We start from the raw sequence: 21,386 nt of genomic DNA, 5'->3' as shown, positions 1-21,386 counted from the left end.
CCCAGGCAGGGGGGCCGGGGGTGCCCGGGCGGCCCCGGGCCCTGCGGGGTTCCGGAGCACCGGCGGGATCCCGTCCTCCGGAATAAACACCTGGGAGAAGCTGGGAATTCTCCCGCTCGGAGCTGGAGGAGGAGGAGGAGGAGGGAGAGGGAGATGCTCTGAGAGGGGGCCTGACCTGCAGCTGCTGGAGCCACGCCAGCTCCGCGCACCCAGCTCCGCCGCTGCCGGAGTGACGCCAGCTCCACATCCAGCATTCGAGATGGCTTTTGTATATGTATTCCCTATTTATTAGTAGCATTAGTAAAACCCTTTGAACCCTTCCAACTTGAAGTCTAAGTCTCTCTTCCTTCCCTTTTATCTTCCTTATCGTCTTTTCCGATCTAAAGGAGGGGGTGGAGGGAGGGTGAAGAGGGTAACAGGGAGCGGCTGCCGTGGTTTGTTGCCGCCTTGCCTTAAACCTTGACAGATTTAATTGGTGGCCTGTACGGGGATGAGATGAGAGAAACCGCGACAGGTTTTTATTGCTGCCATGACTGGGATTTGCATGAGAAATCGTGACAGATTTTATTGCACCGGAGCAGGGATGGGCTTTACCTGAGACGGGCTAAGAGCAGTATCTGACAATTACTGTTTAACAGTGTATCGGTTAGAGTGAGAGGGCACCGGACGTTGATGTGCGCGTGAGTTTGAATCCTCTGGTGGGAGGAAACCTTGGGAAACGACAGATCTGTGTGCTTTATGAGTCATAAAGCAGACTGTGGTTTGAGTTTGGTTTTGATTTTAAAGCATGTTGTTGCAAATCTGTTTGGATTTAATAATGCCTTTTTTGGGCTTAATTCTTCTTGGTTATGTTTTTGTGCAGAACATTACTTTTGGAAGTAGAGATCATCTGGTTATAATTGCTGTGATCTTGGGTTGTGTTTCACTGATTCACGTGGTTTTAGTTAAGTCCATGATGTATTTTTACTCATTCTTACCGTACTTCGGGAGTATGCATTTTTGGAATTCTTCAGTAGAAGCAAAAGAAATTAGAGAGACCTATGCCTTTGGTTTTCTCAGTTTCGGGAGTGAAATTTTAGGAGAGCTATTTAATTATTCTCTGCCCGTGTCATTAGAGCAAATTACAGAGGCTTTGGGGAATTTTGAATATCCCTGGAACTTTGAGCAAAGTCTGTTGGTATTACTGGGTCTCTGGAATGTGTGTCAGTCTTTGGTGGTGATAAAACTATTTAGGAGGATTGTAGTGATTCTAAGTTCTGTGGCAGGAGTTGCCGCTTTTAAAGCTACAAGCACTGCAGTCGCGCCCGTGACAGCTGCTGCACCCCCCTCGACAGACTCTGCAGCAACTCCAGTTCCTGACTTGGATACAGCAGCCACTACAACTGCAATGGCAGTTTCTGCATCCACTCCAAGCCCCACAACATGTAACGTGGCCATTCAGACTTCAGCAGTATTGGTTGCCCCAACAAAGAGGAGGCAAAAGAAAGCACAATTGGAATCCATTGCGAAGGAAGATGAAGAGCAAGAGGAGGAAGCAGAGGGTCCTTCTACAAAAGAGCAGGGAGAGGTTGTTTCTGGAATAGAACAAGGGGACGATGAAGAAGAATCAGAGGAGGAAGAGGAGGGTCCTTCTACAGCAGAGCAACCAGAGGGCCCTTCTGAAGCTCCTCCTACAGCCCTTCTTCGACTCCTTCCACCGCTATCCTGGGATAGCACGGCAAAACAACCAGTGGGTCCTTCGAAAGCAAAGCGACCAGCAAAGGACGAGCTAATAGAACGCTCCTTATCTCTGAAGGAGCTGAGGACTGGGAAACAAGACTTTAGCCGTCGTGAAGGCGAGCCGATTGTCGCTTGGCTCATTCGATGCTGGGACAATGGGGCTAATGGTTTGGACTCAGATGGCAGTGAAGCCAGTCAGCTGGGATCCCTGGCCAGAGATGGTGGCATTGATAAGGCAATTGCAAAGAAGAAACAAAGTCAAAGCCTCTGGAGGAGAATTTTGTCAGCAGTAAAAATCAGATACCCTTTAAAAAATATCATATGTCACCCAAGCAAATGGACTACGATGGAGAGAGGTATTAGGCATCTGAGAGAACTGGCCGTGCGAGAGAGAATTTACAGTGACCCACGGACACTTACAGATCCTGAGGAAGTGCCATGTACCCGAGGTGTAGTGCGGAAGTTTGTGCAGAGCACACCACCATCTTATGCCCGCACTTTAGGATTACTCACCCTTTCCAGAGACGACGAATCAACTGTGGGTGAAGTAGCAAACATGTTGCGGCAGTGTGAAGGCACTCTTTCTTCTCCCCTACAAGCCCATGTCGCAACTGTGGAGAAACCGTGTGACAAACTGCCCAAGAGGGAGGACAGATCCTACTTGTCGCATGCAAGGACCCGAGCCACAGCTATTAGGAGAAGACGCCCTTCTGCAGAACCAGCTCAAGAGAAACGCAATATGTCACGAGGTGAATTATGTTTTCTTCTGCTTGAGCAGGGAGAAGAGATGAGTAATTGGCATGGAAAACCCACTGCTGACCTATAGGCACGAGTACGTGAGTTGAAAAAGAAAGCTCCCAAGAGAAAAGCTGCTTCAGTTTCCAGTGGTGGACTTTCCAGACAGAATAGGAGGGATTCTTGTGTCTCCCTACCAGAGACTGAGCACAGCACCAATTGCCTAATAATGAGTGGTAGGAGGGATTCTTGTGTCTCCCTACCAGCGACTGTGCAAAGCACCAATTAGTGGGGCCCAGCGTCCAGCCAGGTGGAGGAGAGGGACGATGACGACAGAGCTTATTGGACTGTGTGGATTCGGTGGCCTGGTACGTCAGAACCACTTGAGTATAAAGCCTTGGTAGGCACTGGTGCACAGCGTACAATGATGCCTTCGAATCCTAAAGGGTCCATATGTGTCAGTATTGAAGGAGTGACTGGGGGATCCAAGGAATTGGCTGTATCAGTGGCTGAAATGAGCCTAACTGGAAATAAGTGGGAAAGGCACCCTGTTTTGACTGGTCCAGATGCTCCATGCGTCCTTGGTAGAGACTACTTGAGGAGTGGGTATTTTAAAGACCCCAAAGGGTATTGATGGGCCTTTGGTATAGCAGCTGTAGAGATTCAGCTATCTATTTTGCCTGGTCTTTCTGATGACCCTTCTGTTGTAGGACTGCTTAAGGTCGAAGAGCAACAGGTGCCGATTGCTACCACGACGGTGCACAGACGACAATATCGCACCAATTGAGATTCCCTGATCCCCATTCCTAAACCCATCTGACAGCTAGGGAGTCAAGGAGTGATCGGCAAGACTCACTCACCTTTCAATAGTCCTATATGGCCTGTGCCAAAGCCTAATGGAGAATGGAGACTGACCGTAGATTGTCGTGGCCTAAATGAAATCACGCCACCATTAAGTGCTGCTGTGCCGGATGTGTTAGAACTGCAATAGGAACTGGAGTCAAAGGCAGCCAGATGGTATGCCACAACTGACATTGCTCATGCATTTTTTTCTATTCCTTTAGCAGCAGAATGCAGGCCACAGTTTGCCTTTACCTGGAGGGGTATCCAGTACACCTGGAATCGATTGCCCCAGGGCTGGAAACACAGCCCTACCATCTGCCATGGACTGGTTCAAATCCCGCTGGACCAAGGTAAAGCTCCGGAGCACTTGCACTATGTTGATGGCATCATCATATGGGGTGATACAGCAGCAGAAGTCTTCAAGAAAGCTGAGAGAATACTTCAAATTCTTTTGGAAGCTGGTTTTGCCATGAAGAGAGGTAAGGTCAAGGGAGCTGCCCGAGAAACGCAGTTTTTAGGAATTAAATGGCAAGGTGGGCGTCGCCAGATCCCGATGGAGGTGATTAACAAAATAACAGCTATGTCCCCGCCACCTAGCAAAAAGGAAACACGAGCATTTTTAGGCGTTGTGGGCTTCTGGAAAATGCATATTCCAGATTACAGCCAGATTGTGTGCCTCCTTTATCAAGTGACTCGAAAGAAATGTGACTTTCAATGGGGCCCTGGGCAACGGCAAGCTTTTGAACAAATGAAACAAGAGATTCTTCATGCAGTAGCCCTTGGACCAGTCTGGACAGGACAAGGTATTAAGAATGCGCTGGATACTGCAGCTGGGGACAATGGTCCTACCTGGAGCCTCTGGCAAAAGGCACCAGGCGAGACTCAAGGTCGACCTCTAGGATTTTGGAGTAGAGGATATAAAGGCTCAGAGGCCAATTATACTGCAACTGAGAAAGAGATACTGGCAGCATATGAAGGAGTTGGAACAGCTTCAGAAGTGATTGGTACTGAAGCGCAGCTCCTGCTGGCACCCTGATTACCGGTACTAGGCTGGATGTTCAAGGGTAAGGTTTCTTCTGTGCATCATGCCAACCGAAGCTACATGGATTAAGTGGATTGCATTGATCACACAGCGGGCTCAAACAGGGACACCTAATCGCCCGGGGATCTTAGAAATGATCACAGACCGTCCAGAAGGCAAAGATTTTGGACTATCACCTGAAGAAGAGGAGGTGATGCGTGCTGAGGAAGCCCCGGCCCGTAGTGAATTGCCAGAGACTGAAAAGCAGTATGGCCTGTTCCCTGATGGATGCTGTCGTCTTGTAGGAAAACATGGAAAGTGGAAATCTGCTGTATGGAGTCCTACACGACTGTACACAAGTAAATAGAAAGAGAGCATTCTGGCCTTCTGATGACATACTTCTTTCCTCAGGTTTTTCTCTGTGTTTGTTTTTTAGAATTCCTATTTGCAGTTGTCTGTTACTCAACTTAGCACAGTAAGCTGCACTGCTGGCCAGCAGCCACAGCGGGAGGTTTTAGTTTGTAAGATGTTTAAAACAGTGAATATCTTCCTTTTGGCCAGGGCTTGCAGCTCTTGGCTCTCTGCATTGGACTCTTTCTGCCTCAGCACCCATTCCTTTGGCTTCTTAAACTTCATTTAAAGAAGAACGCAGATTCCAGGTATGTCTGAACATTATTACCCAGCTAGTCGACTAGTCTTTCTGAAGTACCTTATTTCCAATCTTTTTTCAATCAATTTAATATTTTAGATCTTTTGACATATATTTTAAAAGAAATTTGAGTAGAATTGTGCTCTAGCGCTACTAAACTGTAGTACATGTCACTGCTACGCATCATTTAGGAAAGCTATCCTTTGCTTTGAAAAACACTCTGTACTGGAACCCTGACTGTATGTTACAAAACCATGAAAACCAAAATATGGCAGTTACACAAAATACTCTGAGCTATGTTCATCTTTGGCACAATTGTGCTGGTCTCAGTGGACTAATTCTTTTTGTAATTCCACATGGAAAAATGCATTGGAAATATCACAAAGTGACATCTGAGTGCTTCTCTCATATAGCACCCCCAGAGAGATTTACTCCCAGTTCACTATCCTTTTAATCAGCCCCCAAGAATTGCCTCATTTTTCTTTTTGTCACAGGACTGAATTTGGGAAATATGCAATATATTGTCAGCGATGTGTAGAGCGTACCCAGCAGAACGGAGACCGGGAAGCCAGACCTTCCAGAATGGAAATTCTTTCCACTCTTTTAAGAAACCCCTACCACCATTCGCTGCCCTTCAGTATTCCAGTTCATTTCATGAATGGCATATATCAGGTAATGTCAAGTAGATGAGGAAATCTAACTTCCCAGCCTCTTGCTGAGATTAGAATATACATGAAGTAGCATATCAGAAACAGAATTATAAGTGTTAAGGTGGGCATGGTTCAAGTGTCAGCCTGTGCCAGGGCTGGCAATGGCAGGCACAAAGTAATTGAGTCAGATTTGATCAACGAAGAGTAAAGGTGTGGGGGAAATTCTTTAAAAGAAAGAAAAAAAAAAATAAAACCTCTTACAAGTGAAAAATACTGAAGTTCTGTTTCGTATTGAACCTGACCACCAGATGAATGAATTAGAGTGAAGAACAGGGAAAGGTATGAAATTCCACTTCCTTTCATCAGTCATCTTGAAGTTAAATATCTCAGGGAGGGCCTGGAAGCACAGTTGACACTCCTGTTATCAGTCCTGAAGGAAAACCATATTCGTTACAGAACAAACACAGCTTCACTCTTTACTCTTTCGGGGCTTCATCAGTCAAAGCCTGGAGGAAACTCACTATGGGCTGCCTCACATCCTGGTTTGTGTTTCTAACCCTGAGAGCTGGCTGAAAAGATTTTTTTAACAATTCACAGTATTCCTAGACAGAAAGCAAGTTTTTAATATGAAATCAAAACTACATCGAACAAACATTTCATTTCAGGTCACGGAAGAACTCTTGCTCTTTTTTCCCCCCTCTAAGTTTCTTAATTGCTTACTGCTTGCCCAATAAAACAGAAAAAAAAACATGTATTGAAATGATTCTAAAAGGTTTCAAAATGGAAGTTTGAAGAAGAAAAGGAATAACTGCTCATTGGTTCTTTATTGCTCATGAACATAAGGGTTATGAAAACAGTAATTAAATAAATACATTACTTCAGTGGGATTAGCAAATAGCCAATTGTAGTCATATTGAAAACTCTTGTATTCATCACTAAAGCTAGATTCAACACTTTTTTTTTTAATTCCTACCACTGAGAAGCCCAAAATAGAAGTCTAAGATCTTTTTTCAAGGTATTTTTTTACAACAAAAGAGGTAAGGGGCTTTCTATCAAATACAGGAAATAGCCTCAAAGTAAGTATAAGTGAATATCAGCAACTACGATCTGTATGAAAGCCATTTGCCGTCTCTTGCTAAAATGCTTTAATATTAGTAACAACAGACCAAAAAAATCATGTTTGGGAAAATAAAACTTAGAAAGCTCTCTCTGTTTCTGGCCTATGTAGTACTGACAGAGCAACATTTGTAAAATATTTTAGATCTGCCAATGTAGATCTGCCAGTAAATACCCCCTGAAGTTGTACATGATGAAAAATGATTAATTGATCTCATTTGTTTCACCACCATATTGAAAAGTGTAGGAAATTACAGTTTTCTTCATTTTCTTCATTTTTAATTTGTCACATAAAGCTCAGATACCAGACTGCTTTCTGTTATGGAAATTCTGTAACAGAAATTCAAGTGTAGCAAGTGCAAGGAAGCTAGTCTAAACAAAGAAAAGAAATGCAAAAATATTACATTTGAAAGCTTTTTGATAGTGACTTTGGTTTCACAAACAAAATGCAGGAAGGTATGATCCGCTGGGAAGTTCATCAATTTTTGAATGGAGAAAAATGCCACTAAATGGACTTCCCACGTGGAGATCTTGAATATTTTCCAAACCCTTTATGGATTTTTTTCATTTCCAATGACAGCAATTTCTTCACAGGGGATGGATTTGGTCTTATATTGCCAGTGTTATTCTAGAGGTATTGTCCTTTACTGTCTTCGTTTTTTGGAGGAGGAGGAGGAGGGGGTGGTCCTGTTCTTTTTTTTAAAGTTTGATAGCGAAATACATTTTGGCTGCTTTTTAGGTTGTTGGGTTTGATGCCTCTACCACAGTGGAGGAATTTCTGAACACCCTGAACCAGGATACACGAATGAGAAAACCAGCTCAGTCGGGATTTGCACTGTTTTCTGATGATCCCTCTGGCAAGGATATAGAGCACTGTCTTCAAGGAAACATCAAGGTAAACAAAAACCTTTAATGAGCTCTGCATATAAACCAGCAAAATATCTTCATTTTACAGAGCTCTCTTCAGACATTGTAAAAAGAAAACATTTTTCATGCTGAAAAATGTCTTTAGGTTTGTTTCCTCATAATGTAAAAGGAAAGATTAAAAAAAATTTCACTTTTTCAACTGCTGAAATTCTTTCAGTGAACTATATTTTAAAGCTTTTTCTAGGAGACAGATATTCATAGAAGTAGCAGCTGGGTTAAAGAAGGAAAATTAAGCTTTTACTAATCACAGTCCTTTAAAACTTAAAAGCAATTGGAGTCCAAGATGCATTTAGAGATTTCAGTTAACATTTCTTGTATAGCTCCAAAAGACGACCATTTGAAGTCCAAAAAGTCATTCATATTACAGAATCACAGAACGTTAGGGATTGGAAGAGACCTCAAAAGATCATCCAGTAGAATCCCCCCGCCGGAGCAGGAACACCCAGATGAGGTTACACAGGAAGGTGTCCAGGCGGGTTTTGAATGACTCCAGAGAAGGAGACTCCACAACCTCCCTGGGCAGCCTGTTCCAGTGTTCTGTCACCCTCACTGAGAAGAAGTTTCTTCTCAAATTTAAGTGGAACCTCTTGTGTTCCAGTTTGAACCCATTACCCCTTGCCCTATCATTGGTTGTCGCTGAGAAGAGCCTGGCTCCATCCTTGTGACACTCACCCTTTATATATTTATAACCATTAATGAGGTCACCCCTCAGTCTCCTCCAAGCTAAAGAGCCCCAGCTCCCTCAGCCTTTCCTCATAAGGGAGATGCTCCACTCCCTTAATAATCTTCGTGGCCCTGCACTGGACTCTCTCCAGCAGTTCCCTGTCCTTCTTGAACTGAGGGGCCCAGAACTGGACACTATCCCAGATGTGGTCTCACCAGGACAGAATAGAGGGGCAGGAGAACCTCTCTCAACCTACTAACCACCCCCCTTCTAATACGCCCCAGGTACCATTGGCCTTCTTGGCCAATTAGGGAAGGAAAAAAACAGAGAAAGGGTTCCTTATCTAAATACAGAAAAATTAAGGATCAGTTCAGGAAATGTCCAATGTTTGGCTTGTCATTGTTCTGAATTCTGAATTTTACTTTACTCTGTTGCTAGAATTAAATACTTTGAAGTAAAGATCGGCAAAACACAATATGATCCAGGCTTTAATAAAATACTAGCTATTTTTCAAGCTTTTTAGCAATTAGTGAAAAATGAATGTTTTGTGCTTCTGTCATGTAGTTCTTTTGCACCCTTTGGCCGCCATTCACAGCTGCACTTTGCATTACAAGGTGCGGTACAATGAGGCCTTAGTGACAAACAAATGCAGGGTCACCGTGATCAGCTCTCTTCCCCTACTAGAATAATTACTATATGGAAAGCAAAATGTATTAAAAATGCACTTATTTTCTTGGTAAATTCAACTTCAGAAGCTGGTCATGTTCCTGCTTCCAGGAAGGCTCTTTTTTGAAGGAACGGGGATGTGAAGCCCAGCCGGGCTCCCAGGACCTCTGTTCCCCCTGCTCCCCATCTGCCCACCTACAGCACTGCTTCTGAACCGCTCTTGCCACACTGTGTAACAAACTCCATACAAACTTTACAGCTGTTACTAGAAATGACCTGAAAAACTCCAGCATGCAGCAGGAAGAGAAGGCAGAGATCAAAGGCATTTGATTGATCATGTAACGACTCCCTCTGTATAATTGCACATTCATTGGCTGCTGCTAAATCAAGTCCCTGGCCTTTCCACAGAAGCAAGTTCTGTGATTCTGGCTCGTTTCCAATGGCAGTGTGTGTGTTGTAGGATAAACAAACAACAAAAACGTTATTAAATGCTCCAAGAAAGAAACGCATGTAAAGCTATCTTTCATTAAGTTTAATAATTCAAGCTATGGGTGTTTCTGATACATAATAGGTGAAAGATAGTAAAATAGTTAGAAAATCTCCATTCAAAGGTGTTTTCAAAGAGGAATATATGGCAAAGGCAGTTTTGTATTGCTTTCCTTCTAGATCTGTGACATTATTTCAAAATGGGAGCAAGCCTCCAAAGAACAACACCCTGGGAAATGTGAAGGCACAAGGACTGTCCGCCTTACTTACAAAAACAGGTTTGTACAGCAAGTATAAAACCTCTGCCTTGTCTCAAGATTTGTTTTTAATTTCTGCAGAGTTTCTTCATCTGGAAAATATTGGCTTACTCAAAGCTTGCAACAAAAATAGTAAATGGGTGTAACTGGAGAATTTAAAAGAAAAAAAAAATAATTATTTTTTCCTAGTTCTTAAGAGGTGAGCAGGGCTGCCAAAAAAAAAAGAGTAACACTGAACTCAGAAGACTGAAATTAAACATTTGCCCAAGTAGAAGTGTTGCTCTGCTGATGTGTTTTGACACTGACATAAACATGTGGCATTCAGAGCAGATACTGCTCATCCTCTGGACTAATGCATTTCCCTGTCTTTTTCGTTTAATAACTTTGTCTTTTCTGTAGGCTTTATTTTTTGGTTCAAGTCCATGGGGAGACAGACAGAGAGAAGCTGCTGCTAGTCTATCAGACAAATGATCAAATAGTCAACGGACTGTTCCCCGTAAACAAAGAACTAGCGATGGAATTGACAGCTCTTTTAGCTCAGGTAATCCTTGTGCTCATAAATAAAGGAACTGTTGCAGGCTTGCTTGACAGTCAAGTGACCTCCACCTTTTACAGGAGATAGTGCAGGCAATCAGTTGGGCTGGGATCTTTGTGCAAGGCTGACTCTGTACGGCAGTTACAGCGTGTGCTGTGCCCAGCACTAGTATGGAGAAAATGTGCTTTACCTCCTAGGCGGTCAGGCCCCCTTTGATTAAATATCATCTTATCATGTACCATTTCCTCATTCACTATTCCTTACATGATTTCTGCAAGTTAATACACCAAGGTAACAGCTGTTTAATGGAAGTCTAAGACTCCTTTACTAGAAGTGGTTTTTATAAGAGCTGGTTTATTTTTAAAAAATTAACGGCTCAAGGGAGAGTTATTGAGAAAGTGATTTGATGGTGTTACTCAATGAATCTAAACTGGTTTGTGTCAGCTGGAGATGTAGCAATCTCAGCAGAACTAGTATTATATTTGTACAATTTATAGTTGATGTTTATGTTTTTTCCATGGTAAATAGAAAATAAAATAATAAATTAATTGCCTGACTTTTATATCAATAAATATATATATATTAATTGGCAAACTGGTTTTCACTTTATACTTGGTAAGACAGAGGAGAAGAGAGAGCTCATAATACCCAGCTAGAAAATTACTGTGGAGTAACAAAAAATGTTCTTCTTCACGGTCTTTCCCTTAGGTAGAGATTGGAGATTTTGAACAGCCTTTCTCAACTCCAGCAGGGCAAGTCACTTCCCAATCCAAGTCCAATCACACACTAAAACAAGTTTTGGAGAGATTCTACCCTAAGAGATACAGACATGGTTGTACAGAGGAACAATTAAGGTGAGATGTATTTTGCAATTCACATTCTCTAAAAGTCTAGGGGTGAAATGAGGAGGTTGGAAATTGTCATTAGGTACAACTTACTGTTATGCCCTATTTGTCTAAATCTGTGTTTGAAACTCATATTCTTGCTGAATTGAAGAACCCATTCCCTCTGTGTATTTCTAATCTAAACAGACCGTCAATGAAGCATGCATTCCAGCAAAAGCTGGATGAGTTACTGCACAGTGTTACAAAACCCAGCGATTTTGAAATCCTTGTTTTTCTTATCCAGCAAACCAAAATGAAGTCTGTGCACAGACTAAAGAACTACTGAAAGTAACAGACATGAGGATCTGATCTGAGCGTTTGCTATTCAAATGCACAGTCTCTGGCAGCCAGTCAAATTGGCAATACGTTCACTTAGTGGACTTGCTAGTAAGGTATCACTTAATTTAAAATGAATAATCTGGAAGTCATTTCAATCAACACCTATTGACATGAAGAGCAGAACAGTGTAATAAATTAGCCAATGTCAATACAGCAATTTTGAAGACCAATAAACATCACAGAAATGTTTTCCTCATTCTTCACTACAGGGTTGAGAAATTTTAAAGCCATTACCATACGCACAAACTAACATTATCACATACTCAGAAGATAATAGGGACATTCAAAAGTATACAGACAACATATAAAAAGTTATGCAATTAACTTCAAAGAACAAAGTAGAAGAGGTCCTAGATTAGACTAACTCCTGGAGGATAACTCCCTTTACTAGTCATTCCACCTCCCTTTCCTGGATCTGCACCTGATGATCTTGTGGCTGCCAGGTGAGTTGTTCCTGCTGGTCCGTGTGCTAGAAAGGTATTCTGGGCTTGGTCTTTTGGAGGATTAGTTTTCCACAGGATCATTTTATTGAACCAGCTCACCATGGGGCCGCAAAAGAGCCAGTGTGAATGCATCAGGCATTAGAAGCACCTGCTTTGGTAGCAGCGCCCAGATCACACTAAAAAGGAGTAGTGTTAAGCTGTATCTTCCACGTCTACTACTAGTCACAGGTAAAGATACATGCTAAGCTGGATGGATTTTTCAGAATGACAACTTGCATAGCTGTTGAGTACTGATAAGAGGTAAATTGATTATCTGTAGACACATTTAAAGCTGTACTAGACTTTTTCCATTTATCCTGCAACTGCTACATCAGTGTTTAATCATAATGTTGCCGAAATTAGAAGATACTTCGTGATTTTCATGTGCATAAAAATATTAAATGATGTTTTAGATTAATTTCATGCTGTATAAGTGATAGTTGTTGTATTAATTTAAATTATCAATTTAACAAATGGGGTCGTTTTTATTAAACTCGCTATGGGTAAGCACTTAAATTCCCTTCAATAACTAAATTACATATTTCATTTCAACAGACAGCTTTGTCAGCGATTGTCTACAAGATCGATGGCTCTCCGGGGGCACAGCACTGCAGACTGTGTGCGCATTTATCTCACCGTAGCCAGAAAATGGTCTTTCTTTGGTGCTAAATTGTTTGCAGCAAAAGTAAGTTTAGTAAGTTTGAGTGGTGGTGGGGTTTTAATATATCATTATATTTTAATATCATAAATTTATTACTTATTAATAAATTATGTTTTGAGATATTATATTTTAATAAAATATATTATAATATAATTTGCAAGTAGTAATGCCTTTTTGTTGAAAATGAGTGTGTTATACATAGCTGATTGAATCTCTTGTCAAATTACTAACTTGGTTAAGCCATATACTGGTGAAATGTAATAGCTGTAGTACTAAGTATACCATAATAGTAACTTTCCAAGACACATATTGCTTGCTTTGCATTATTAATCTAGCTGGTATTTTTTCATTTTCTTACATCTTATTTTGAGATGGCCTTTTTGTTTCAGACTTTTTTTACCTGGTAACTAATAGAATATTGAAAAGGCATCATTAACTGGCTGTGGAAGCTGAACCTTGCAGAAACACTAAATGTTGTTATAGGGCATTTAGAGCACTCCCTTCTGTGCTGGTCTCTCTCAATTTCTCTTAAACCACCAGTGTCTTAATTCTCTTGATTCAAGTAACAGCTATGTTAAAAAGAACTGTCACCTCACCCCTCGTGTTTTATTAGGTATTCCCAGTATAAATATGTATAAATATGCTTATCAGAACTCTGTTCTTTGCCTATGTGCTAGTGAACAAACTTTAAAACACCTGACTTTTTAAAAAAATCTATTTATGAAACTATAAACTTTATAGGACTAAGCACCGAGGGGAGGCTCTGAGGGTATTATGCTGAGTTCATAGTTCTGCCCCTGGCCGCCTCCATGGCTCTGGGCAGCTACTTCTATTCCCTTACATCAGTTCCTCCCAGCGTAAATCTCAGTAAGATATGTGGATGGAGAGAATTCTATAACACCTGAGAGTTAATAATTATTTACGTATTGCCTCATTTTGAAGTAGTAATTAAAGAACATTTCCTTTTGTAGCCTCTAGCAACATCCTCAGTTGAGAAGTCCTTCATATGGTTTGCTGTACATGAAGACGGCATAAGCATCCTAGATTACAGCTCTATGGTAAGTGAAATTTCTGTTTTAATTTTGGTCAAAGTAGATTTTAATACTAAGTATATGGAGAGACTCACCACCATACTACATGAAAGATGGCATTAGCCTTCCATGCTAAGTTATCTAGTTTTTCTCTTAAAGGAAAAATTCATTCCTTTCAAAATGCTTTAATGTTATCATCGTTATAGTAGTACTAATAATAGAAATAAGTAATGAATTCTTTGCACAGAATTTATTTTTGTTTATCAGATACAGTTTTTCTGTCTTTTAATGAAATGTTAATGTTTTAATCATTCAGATCTCAGGAGATCCATAGTTAGAGTTCTTACAATAACATTAATTTTCTTTTCCTGGAGATTTAATTTTCCATTATTATTCATAATACATATACTCGGCAAAGAGCAGTTACTTTAAAAGATTGTTATTTTCATTGTATTATTTTTGTTTAATAGTAGGTAATGCAACCCAGTGTTATTTAATTATGTCATTTTAGTCTCTGATTTTCCTTTGATTTGCAATAAAAGTTTTCACAGAAAACGGCTCATGGTAATCAGTGTAAAAAAAGCAGTGCCTGAGAAGATCCCTGCTTTAGTTTATATCCTGCAAGGAAACAGAATGGCATGGCGCTATTAGCAAGTGTTAATATTGAATATCAGAAAATTAAAATCTCAACTTTATAATTGTACTGATGTGGGCCTTTTCATTACATTGCTTTGCAGTTTAAGAAATAATAAAGAACACGAGGAGAGCAAACAGCAGCTCTGTTCAGAGAACGAGCACAGAGAGCTTGCATCAGACTGCAGAAAGCTCTGTGAACTCTCTCTGCTCATAGAGTGAGCTCTGGCATTTCTGCAGAGCGCCGCCAGTTTACAATGTCAACAGGGCTGACTTGCTGTTCCAGAAATGCTCAGGTGCCAGGGAATATTCTGGTTTTCTGTAGGAAGGATCCACAGTATCAGAAATGATCATAGAATCATAGAATCATTTTGGTTGGAGGAGACCCTCAGGATCATAGAGTCCAACCATAACCTAACTCTAGCACTAAACCATGTCCCTAAGAACCTCGTCTGAATGCCCTTTAAACACCCCCAGGGATGGTGACTTCACCACTTCCCCGGGCAGCCTGTTCCAATGCCTGACAATCCTTTCCAGGAAAGATTTTTTTCCTAATGTTAAATGTAAACCTCCCCTGGCACAACTTGAGGCCATTTCCTCTTGTCCTGTCACTTGCTACTTGGGAGAAGAGACAAAGGGGTAGTTAGAGAAAATATTATTTCAAATTAAGGGCAAAAAGAGGTTTAGTAAACAAAGGATATTAAGTCAGTTATTGTAAAGATATTATCTCCCAAAGAATTTTAAATGTGGACATCTGCAGCACATCAATATGAGTCATAATGATAAATTAAATGCTAAATCAGTGACTCAAAGGCCCCTGGTGTGGTGTTGAACATTGAACAATTAGAGGCAAGACATGGAACGCAGAGGAGACTTGCAGAGCATTTATATTTCATTAGACACATGAAAAAAGAGAACAGAATTTAATTTCATTTGTATGTATGTAAACTACATCAGTGCAGAAAAAGAAGTCCTGGATTTAAATTCCTTTAGATTCTCATACTCTGCCATTTACTTTATTTAGACACTGCTTCGATTTCAAATGGAATTCCTAAGATTAACTTCTCCCAAAGTCAGTCAAGACTTGTGTAAATTGAATTACACACTTGAGTTGAAACCTGCTTATAATATCTTTGATCTAATAATTTGGAATAGAAACAGAGGTCAAATTTACAAGAGTTATCATCTGCAGTGGAACTTCCTCATAGTGAAGGTCTGAATGGCGCTATCCCAAGATGTACAATTCATTTCAAGATTCATAAGAGGCTAAAACCAACATTTTGAAAAATACACATGTAATTTTACTTTTTAAATAAGTATTTGTCATTATCTGTTTTTCTTGCATTCTCCTGCTTATAGCTTTATGTTTTGATTTTGGGGTTTTCTTTTTTAAGCGATTAACAGTTACATATACATATAAGAGTCTGATGACTTTCGGAGGCTACCAAGATGATTTTATGCTGGTTGTTAACAATGCTCAGACAAAGGACAAATCAACTGAAAAACACCTTTTTGCCATGGCAAAACCAAAGGTTGGTATATTACCTGAAACAGTTTCCCACCATCTGCTACTCTTCTACTTTTTCTAGTGGATAATCCTTAACATACGGAAAAGATGAAACACTACCACTCTCAGATTATTGACTCTTGCCAGATGGTTTTAGGAAGCAAAACAATTAGTAATATAAGAGCTAACAGTGACAATACCGATGCGTTCCTTTTCTTTTCATGTCCCTAACATTCCAAATTTTTCATGGAAGGACAAAGAAGGCTCTTAAGGACAGGAAGTATTTGCAGTACCCAAAAACTCATCCGTTTGCTTGATCAGCACCAGAGATAATTTTAAGAAGGTACATTTGTGTTCTACAATGGAATTGTAGAACACAAGATCTGAAATATCATTTACTTTTTAAAAATTCTAGGATATTTTTACGTTTGGTAAAGAAGCTGTTCATGGTTTTCTAAGTCTAGATTCTCTCCTTCACTGGTACAATTGACTATATTTTTTAAAAAAAGCAAATATTTCGAAGTCTTTTGCTGTTAGTCAGAACAATTTATGAAATTGAATACAAAACTCCACATATGAATTTGGGTCAAAACATGACTCTTCTTACAAATAAGCATAGTAAAATACATCTGTTTAAGTTTCCCTCAGATTGTGCCCTTACAGATAGGGTTGTGTGGATTGCCAGGAGAAAATACAGTAAAAAGTCTTCATTCCTTTTATCTACCCTGCATCTTTAGTCCTCTGAGCACTCGGTATTTTCTAGCAAAACTGAGGGAACACGTCATGAAAGTTTTTTCTAAGAGTGTCATCTTTCGGACTTCAAAATCTCTCTCAAAGTGAAAGAAGCCATCTGTTTGAATCAGTTAAGGCTGTGGACGACAAAGTATCTAGTATACTGATGGGGATAACATTACATTATTTGCAAGGAGCAATAGAAAAAAGCTCTATTAGGCATCTCCTTTCTCCCCATCATTAATTTGTTTGATAAAGTGCAAGTACTTTTCCAGTCGATGGTGACTGTCACTTGCTAAAAAGTTAGCCATTTTTTCCGCAAACACATCACTGTATTTTTCAAAGAGTTGTATGTGTTCCTGTTATAGATTCTTGAGATCACTCTACTGATTGCCAGCTACATTAACAACTTCCATCAGCTGAAGGGAGCTGCTCATCACCTCTCTGCTCCAGCATTACTGACACCTCAGAGTGGACAGAAACTCAAGGAAATGGGGAGTCAGCCACTTCTTGCAAACAACAGACCAATGAAATGTCGCACTTTGTTATGAAAGGATTATGCATCATGATAATGCCTCTTTGTTGCAGGGTGTTTCTACACTGATTGAAAACTTTCTGATGTACACGACATAAAGCATAAGCAGGTCCATAACCACAAGAAAGGCAGACAGGTTTACAGTCACTTCAGTGGTATATAACAGGAGAAGCCCTTTAATTAAAGCCCTGGCCTGAACTGTGATGATGATGAGCTCATTTAAGGATTATGTTTTATCAGGGGTCACTTGTCCCTACAGCTCAAAAATAAATGTGTATTGATAGTGACGGGGAAAGGTGGCCTTACATAGAGTTTTGGTCGTTTTCTAGGTACTTTCTCAGGGACCAAATTGTCTTCAACTCTTCATCTCTATTTTTCAAAATTATACAGGTTGTATAACCTTAATTTTGAAAAGGAATTCTTGTTTGAAAAAACAGTCAAATACAAAGTATTTTCTACTTCCAGCATCCCTTCTTATTTGCAATACAAGCACCATGGGCCTAAAAAGAACAAACTGTTTGGTTTGTATAATTGTCTCTCCTTAAAAACAAACAAACCCACATAAGCACATCATGGAACTATTATAAATTTAAACAGTATTCTCATGATACATTCTGGCCTTTGTTATAGAGTTATTTTGCTTGGCAAATCTTCAGCCTTGGTCTGGTAAGTTTCTAAATAATCCCACTCTGCCCCAACCTTTTGGAAAAATCGGAGTTGGACAGGCACTGTATTTAGTATAGCTTTGTTAAACAACATCCCACACCTAATTTCTTCTTCGGTCCATAATAATAATAATAATATAACACAGATGCAGGAATGACTCACAATTCAAAACACAAGAATAACACAGAAAGTCATTGCCTGAACTATTGTGAGTAAACTTGGAGACGTGACATATGAAATCCATGTATAATGTGTATAATGTATATACATTGATTCAGAATAATATTTTGTGAAATCTATACTTCTTCGTTTTAATTTGTTATCTATACATTCCATATTATAGTACTAATATAATGTTCTTGCACACTGAAGACATAATGCTGCATCTGCACTACTGGACCTGAGAGCACTTTCCAGTTGCCTTTTTCAGCTGCAAACGTCAGTGCTACGTAGGGTCAAGTATATAGAATTACATCCTTTTTTTCTTCCAGTCCTCACATTTTTGTTTCCATGCAACAAAACCACTTTCTGCAGGCTCTGAAATGGATCAGCAGCATACTCTAGTAGATAATTTAGATCCAACCACAGAGAAGGTAGTCAAACATGAATCACTGATTTATATACATCTCAAGAGTTTCCACTTCTGCTCATGCTAATGATCATGGATCATTAATCCCTTACTGCCAGCTTTTAACATGGTGGGATTTTTGTTTGTTTGGGTTTGTGTGTTTGGGTTTTTTTGTTTGTGGTTTTTGGTTGGTTGGGTGTTGTTTTGTTCGGGGTTTTTTTGGTTGGTTGGTTGGTTTGGGTTAGGTTTTTTTTGTGTTTTTTGGTGGTTTTTTTTTTTGGGGGGGTGTTTGTTTTTTAATTAACTGAAGTAATTTCAAAATGATGACCTTTAGTATTTGAAGGCTGAAAATCTCCTTTATGACATTTAAACATTTCAGATATATACATACTCATATTGAGAGAAAAGGAATTTTCAGCTGTTTGCCCTCTATGGAATGTAGGGAGTTTCCTCCTGAAGAATTAAAACAGATTGGAAGGGAGATACTGTTGTGAAAAGAACATGCTCTTAAAAAGTGGAAAGACAAACTAGCAGGCTGACTTGATAAATACATTTCTTCCAAAAGCTCTCAAAGTCCTGCCACAGCTACTTAAGTCTGCAGGACTCAAGCACCATTTTATGAAAGGTACTATGGGCCAGTGCTTTGTCTTGAAAATTACGAGCAAATAACAAACATACTATATCTAGGTGCTTTCACATCTGCACTGCAGGAAGAGCTACCTGGTTACTTTTCCCGTTTGGTGGTGGCTGTGGCACTAGATCCTTCTCTTTCAAGGCGGCAGGGTCAGCAGCAGGAGGTTTACTTCCCAGGAGGCAGCTGATATCCTGCTGTCACTGAGGAAAACGAATTGGAAGCTACTGAGACCCTGGCAACTGCAGCATCTTTTTTGCAGCGCCTCAGGTGAAGTGATGCAGATAGCATGGTGTAATTGGGCTAGCAATTAACACGCCTTTGCAATCAGCAGAATAGTTAGCTTTCAGAGAATTGAGGAAAGTAGGGGGGTTGCAAACTTTTAAACAGATGCTACTGTATCAGTTCTACTCAGGTCAGGTCGTCGTCTAAAGCTTCTCAGATATGATGATTAGAAACTTCAATTTACAAACACAAAAATCTTCATCATGAAATTATGATAGCTATCAATCTAGAATACTCCAGCTAGTAATTCTTTCCTAATTGTCCAGTTTTAAATGAATGTGGCAGGTAAGGTTCTATTAGAAGGCAAAAAAGTGGAGCATTTTGCTCATAAGCTTGTTCATGCAGTTTTTAAAATTTTTGTTAAATGTGGAGGCAACATGCTACACAAAACAAACAGCTGATGTGCAGACTGAGTCTTTTAAACATGTACAGCTTTAAAACCAGCTGGTTTATAAAGCAGTATACAATATGTGAAGTAGAGTATGACCTGCCTGCCTTTGGGTAGCTAACTCTAGTAATGGCTTTGCTTTTTTGGCGTTAAGCTCTTGCTGCTGCAATATATCCCTATATCATAGTGCCAGAAGCAATCTATGCCTTAGTTTCCCTTTTTTTTGGCAGCACTTTCCATACCGACTACCACTAACTGCTCATTATAGGTCGCCATTCATCTTATATTGCCACATTACCAGAAATGCTGTGTTAATTTTTAGGAAATAAATGCACTCAGAATCACAGTTACCATGACAATGCTACACTAAACAATGAAGGTTCTTTCATGATTTTGATTAGCAAGAGTGAGGTTTCTGTAGTGATAATAACCTCCACAAACAGACACTTCTCTTTAAGTTAATAGAGCAAACAAGTAAAGTCTTTTACACACTCAAGCTCGGCTTCCAAACACAGCTATGCAAATCTCAGGGGAACTTGCTCCATGTTAATCTAGCTCCAGAGCTACTTAGAGGATCTCACGCAATGCAAAACAACAAACCTGGACATTTCAGAGTCCAGGCAGATATTTGTTCTGCCTTCCCCACCCAGCCTGAGCCTTATGAGTGATCCACATCTCAGTCTTAATCTTGAGTCATCCAGCAAAACAATTCATCCTGTGGTACCTAATCCACGACTAAAGCCCACGTAGGAATTGGACCTTTGTTACCTTCTGATCTTCAGCAGCGATAAGACAATGGGAGCTATCAAATGAGCAGCAACCTCTGGGACTGATACTGAAGAACTTTCCATGCTCCAGGCTTGCAGAACCTAGGTTGTAAAAATATTCTTAGGATGTGATTAATGTGTTGCCACATGCAAGGAGACTACACCTTCTATCATGAATTTCAGGACATCTTTTGTGCTTGCTTTGAGCTAGTGGTCAGGAACAGCAATCAGTAGAAATGGTCAATGAATCTGTGCTTGACAACAACTGATAGATCACTGCTGTCTGTATAAACAATCACATTGACTTGGAAGTAATAATCGGTATGCAATGCAAATTAATATATTATTTGAACATCACTTTGCCTTGTCAATTTTTGTGCAGCAGTATTAGCAAGCAAACTGCTCATTTCTAAAACAAAACCTATTTACTCCTATAGTATAGTAGGAAATGATAAAGCTTTGAGTTTTTAATACAATCCAGAAAATTAGTTGTTTTCTGGTATTTTAGATTTGGTTTATCTTTAAATTTAAAATAGACACATGTATTTCCCTATAAAAGAACACTGGTAGGTATTTGGTGTTGGAGTTCCTTGGCAGACTAATGCAGTTTTTATAGGTTAGGTCCTGAAGGAAAAAAGTCATCCTTGCATAAAGGAATGCACAGCTTAAAGCCTTAGGTAGAGCTTTAATAGCCCATACTGCTTAGTGCAACCCATTAGTTCGAGTAATTTTAACTAAGGTGATTACTAACTCAGTATTTATGAAGAAAAAAATGTTTACAGTTTCTTATGGCATGAGCAGCAAAGGAAATGAAACTGAGTCAGATGAAACTTAGAAAAGCGAAATCTCACATTTAATTTCCAGATTGGAGTTCAGTAATTAATTGTACGCCCTTACACAATGCTTCCCCAGCTCAGATGGCTGCATCTTCCAGGTTTGCCACCTCTCTGCCAGTGATTAAATCACTGTAAAAATACTTTGCTTTTTAGTGTTATACTCTTGCTCTTGC

At 39.9% G+C, this 21,386-nt stretch overlaps 1 protein-coding gene across 1 annotated transcript; it reads left to right on the top strand.

Annotated features, from left to right (window-relative positions):
- The first annotated feature begins 203 nt into the window (after window positions 1-203).
- Window positions 204-17,976, top strand: LOC135987778 (pleckstrin homology domain-containing family H member 2-like). The gene is made up of 11 exons (XM_065632928.1): window positions 204-268; window positions 4,880-4,977; window positions 5,462-5,639; window positions 7,473-7,628; window positions 9,657-9,754; window positions 10,133-10,274; window positions 10,977-11,122; window positions 12,529-12,658; window positions 13,606-13,692; window positions 15,693-15,830; window positions 16,906-17,976. Exons 1-11 carry the CDS (start codon window positions 260-262, stop codon window positions 17,086-17,088), a joined length of 1,365 nt encoding a protein of 454 aa, XP_065489000.1. The 5' UTR covers window positions 204-259; the 3' UTR covers window positions 17,089-17,976.
- The last annotated feature ends 3,410 nt before the right edge of the window (window positions 17,977-21,386 follow it).

This window comes from Caloenas nicobarica, chromosome 3 (genome assembly GCF_036013445.1).
Source record: "Caloenas nicobarica isolate bCalNic1 chromosome 3, bCalNic1.hap1, whole genome shotgun sequence".
NCBI lineage: Eukaryota > Metazoa > Chordata > Aves > Columbiformes > Columbidae > Caloenas > Caloenas nicobarica.
The sequence above is the reverse complement of the archived record's forward strand: the minus strand, read 5'-3'. Positions and strand labels throughout refer to the sequence as shown.

Bases quoted from the DNA above. Each gene is read 5' to 3' on its own strand.
- LOC135987778 (XM_065632928.1), top strand. The intron at 7,629-9,656 runs GTAAACAAAAAC...CTTTCCTTCTAG, and splicing joins GTCTTCAAGGAAACATCAAG to ATCTGTGACATTATTTCAAA. The intron at 12,659-13,605 runs GTAAGTTTAGTA...TTCCTTTTGTAG, and splicing joins CTAAATTGTTTGCAGCAAAA to CCTCTAGCAACATCCTCAGT.